The following is a 3,799-nucleotide window of genomic DNA, read 5'->3' as shown; positions in this document are numbered from 1 at the left end:
TGTCCGGAAGATACTCGATTTTTTTAAATAAAAAAAATATGGAAAATATATTCATTTAAAGTTAAAAACTATTTAGACGACTCAACCGATTAATATCATCGGTGATCGAAAAATTACTTTTAACAAATAATTTTCAAAAAGCAAAATACATAAGGAAAATACACTATTTATAGTAAAAAACATAAGATAAATATATTTATTTAAAGTCGAAAATTCATTAGCAAGAAAGGGAGAAGAAACTCGAAAACTCAGAGTTTTTTGGTGCATATTGTGAATTGAGCGTAGTCCTCAATTCATAGACGAAATTTGCAACATACTTAAGCACAAAATCACATGAGTGTTTATAAGCTCACAAGAAAAAACTAATTTGTGAAATTTGAGGGAGTGAAACTAACCGGCAAATCCTCCTAAAGGAGTGAGGGAGACACCCATGAATTAAAAATATTTGTTTATTTTCCGGTATAAAAAGTGACCAAATGGTTGTTTGACTTGAATCTTTTCAATCTCAAATATAAAGGAGTACAAATCATCCAACAATTTGGACACATACAAATGGACCACCTCTAACTTTTGGCCCTATCTATGCAATGTGGGACTTTGACTTTTTTTTTGAATTCACACGGCCCTAGTTCTAAGTCTCAAGAATTGGTGTAATGTTCCAACATAGAGTTTCAACAGAAGCCTCAAACTCAAGTAATCCATATATATGTCATTTCAGTAACAAAAGTTGAATGATATCATGTATTAGAAGAAAATAAAAATATTACAAACAAAAGTTTGTATAGTATTCTGTATTTGTTTCAAAGTTCTTACAAAGAAGATTTAAATGTAGCACCAGAAGCAGGGATCCATCTATCTCCATTAAGAAAAGCCTTAACTGTAAACTTATTAGCTTGTTTACTTGTAATGGTTTTCAAACCCTTCCACTTGACCCTATTCTTCATGGAAGCACCACCTCCAACATTCTGAAATTCAGCATAGAATATAGTATCTGGTGCAGAATCTCCAACCCAAGGTAACCATCCATTTGGACTAATAAAATTTCCCAAGTTCGATTGCATAAACACTGTTGTTGAGTAATTCTTCCAAGGTCTACCTAAATATGTTTTAACAGAACTCAAGTTTCCAAAAGGCGAAACATTGCAATTTTGAATTGAAATTCCTGTGTTCATGTTAGGATCAGTTTTGCCTTGTGCTGTTATTGTGTTCTGCTGTCCTGGCATAGGTTGTCTTGGTAAAATGTTGCAGTTTTGTAATACGACGGCTGAGTTTCCGAAAATGAAATCGACTGTTCCGTATATGTTGCATTCGCGGTAGAATTGGCGATTTGAGTGTGCGTAGAGTGTGTCTTGATATGCATCCATGGAACATTTGTAGAAAACTGCTTGATCTGCACTTGTCATTAGTGCTACTGCTTGGTGTTTTTGTGGACCGGCTGTGTTCTTAAAGCCTATGTCTCTGGCAATGAAATTTCTCCCAAACACAGCTGAATATTAAACCAAAGAAAAGAAACAATAAATTAATATAGTTAGATAATTTTATAAATCATGTTAAATGATTTTTTGCGATTATTTCTTTGTTCGAGAATAGGAAGTTTTCCAATAGATACGCACAAAGAAAATAGAATAGGTATAAATTTGGAGTGTATATAACCATATAACTGCATCTAGGTTTTGTGCATTCACAACCTCGTACGTAACTACATGCAGGCTGACATATCTGGACCGACCGCACGGTCTAGATTTTAAGCTTGATGTTTTAATTCCAAAAAATTAAAATCTGCATTGAAATCTGGATGTAAAATTACTTAATTTCAACTTAAGAAAAGTTTAACATACCAAATGTTGCTGTTGAAAATGTTGGTGTGCCATCTATAAAATTAAGACTTCCAGAAACAATAGTAACATTCATTCCATCACCAATTATCATGACATTCCATTTGGTCTTTTCCACCCTAACATTCTCATAATAAATCCCTTTCTTCACATAGATCACTGTCCTCTTGTCACTTTTATTAGGGACATGTTTCAATGCAGCTGAAATTGTTTTGTATTTCCCACTCCCGTCTTTCGCGACAACAATGTCGGCTTTCTTCTTCAAATCACTGTCTTTTTGAAGTAACTTTCTGTCTTTATGATGAAGCCAGTTTGGTTCTTCGTTTTGATGCGATAAACTCAATAAGCGTCTAAAGTTCACCGAAGATGCAGCCTTGTTGAGCCATGTGATGATGGCAAGACTGTTGCTTGTAAACTCTGTAGAGTTTTTGAGATTGGTTGTAATACTAGACTTTAATGCTTCTTCTGCCTGTTCTAAACCATCAATGCATGTTTGCTGGTAAGTACCTGTTTCATTAGATGAATAAGCAATGCTTGTTATGGCGAGGAATATATTGCATACAAAAAGTATATAAATGCTTAATTATAAAGTTTACCTGAAGCACTCAACCATGTTTCAAGGTCCTCCAAAACATCAAGCAAAGAAGATTTCCCTCCATAAGACAAAGAGCTATTCAAATCATCAACAGCAAGACCGAAAAGATCCTTACAATTGATCAAAGCTTCCTTTGTTCTATTATCTAAATTCAAGTTCAAGTCATTAAAAGTTGCATGGTCAGATAAATACTCAACACCTTTCGATACCGCAGTTAATGCCACTTGAATAGACAATTTGAACAACTCCTCGGGTCGAATTTGCTGACCCGGTTGAACAAGAGGACTAAGGCTTTTTTCACATGAATCCTTGTACAGTGTAACATCACAAACAGCCTTAATTGCACTTGAAAGAGATTGATCGTTGTTATCATTCTCGTTGTTGTTGTTGTCATCATTACGAGCATTGTTGTGAGCAATGGTTCCAAACACCGCTGCAAAAACGATACCAATAAGGACAACTGTGGACAAGCATATGATGGTTATTCGCTTTCGCGATTTCCTTCGAACTTCGAACATGGCTTGGGCGGATTCGTCGACTTTACCATAAGCCTTAAAGGAAGACATGGTTAAGATTTTTTTTGATAATGATATTTGTGTTTGTGTAAAAGGTTTTTGAGGTAATTAATGATGTTTTTGTAACACTAGTAGTTTTGTGATCAAAGTATTTATATATTTGTGTGTATGTGAATTTTGTAGGAAGAGTTGAAGTTTGGTAGAGCGTAACGCGGTTTTACGTGCGAGGCACTAACCCTTTGGAGTGGCTAACATGTTACAGGAATTTGTGCCGTTTTCATAATTTCCATATAATAGATATATAAGTTTGAATATTATTTAAATGTTTAAATGTTGAAGAAGGTCTATCAATGCAGTTTTTATAGGAAAATGTTACATGCACACCCTTTAATCATACACCTTATTATACACCCCATGCATTAAAGACATTTTGGTAAATTCATCTCACAACCATACTTACTCTTTCATCTCCTCTCCCTTTTCCTTGCCACATGTCAGGATTTTATGTAGGTGCAAGAAATGTATTGCCATATGGGGTGTACATGTATCACCACTCGTAGATATATAAGTTTCAATATTATTTAAATGCCGAAGAAGGTGTAGCAATGCACGCCTTGTCAATATTTTAATGGGAAAATTCACATCTCCCTCAAGGTTTCTTTAAATAACATGCACAACTTTCTATTTTAAATAAAGACAGACACTAACATCCCTTATTTAATTTGTTAACATCATTTATTTTCGGTTGATAGAAGAAATTAAGAGATGCTCATTTTGTCGAAATATTTTACTATTTAATTATATTTCAATGTCATCATGGAGAAATATATTTATAATATTTTTATTAACTATTT

The 3,799-nt window shown here is 33.9% G+C and overlaps 1 protein-coding gene across 1 annotated transcript; it reads right to left on the bottom strand.

Annotated features, from left to right (window-relative positions):
* Window positions 1-483: 483 nt before the first annotated feature.
* Window positions 484-3,075, bottom strand: LOC25501130 (putative pectinesterase/pectinesterase inhibitor 24). Its single transcript, XM_013589735.3, has 3 exons — window positions 2,432-3,075; window positions 1,839-2,342; window positions 484-1,486 (listed from the first exon to the last, which is right to left on the bottom strand). The coding sequence occupies exons 1-3, from the start codon at window positions 2,994-2,996 to the stop codon at window positions 810-812; spliced, it is 1,746 nt and encodes a 581-aa protein (XP_013445189.1). The 5' UTR covers window positions 2,997-3,075; the 3' UTR covers window positions 484-809.
* Window positions 3,076-3,799: the final 724 nt, after the last annotated feature.

The sequence above is a fragment of the Medicago truncatula genome, chromosome 8 (assembly GCF_003473485.1).
Source record: "Medicago truncatula cultivar Jemalong A17 chromosome 8, MtrunA17r5.0-ANR, whole genome shotgun sequence".
Taxonomy (NCBI): domain Eukaryota; kingdom Viridiplantae; phylum Streptophyta; class Magnoliopsida; order Fabales; family Fabaceae; genus Medicago; species Medicago truncatula.
This window is presented reverse-complemented; position numbering and strand designations above follow the sequence as displayed.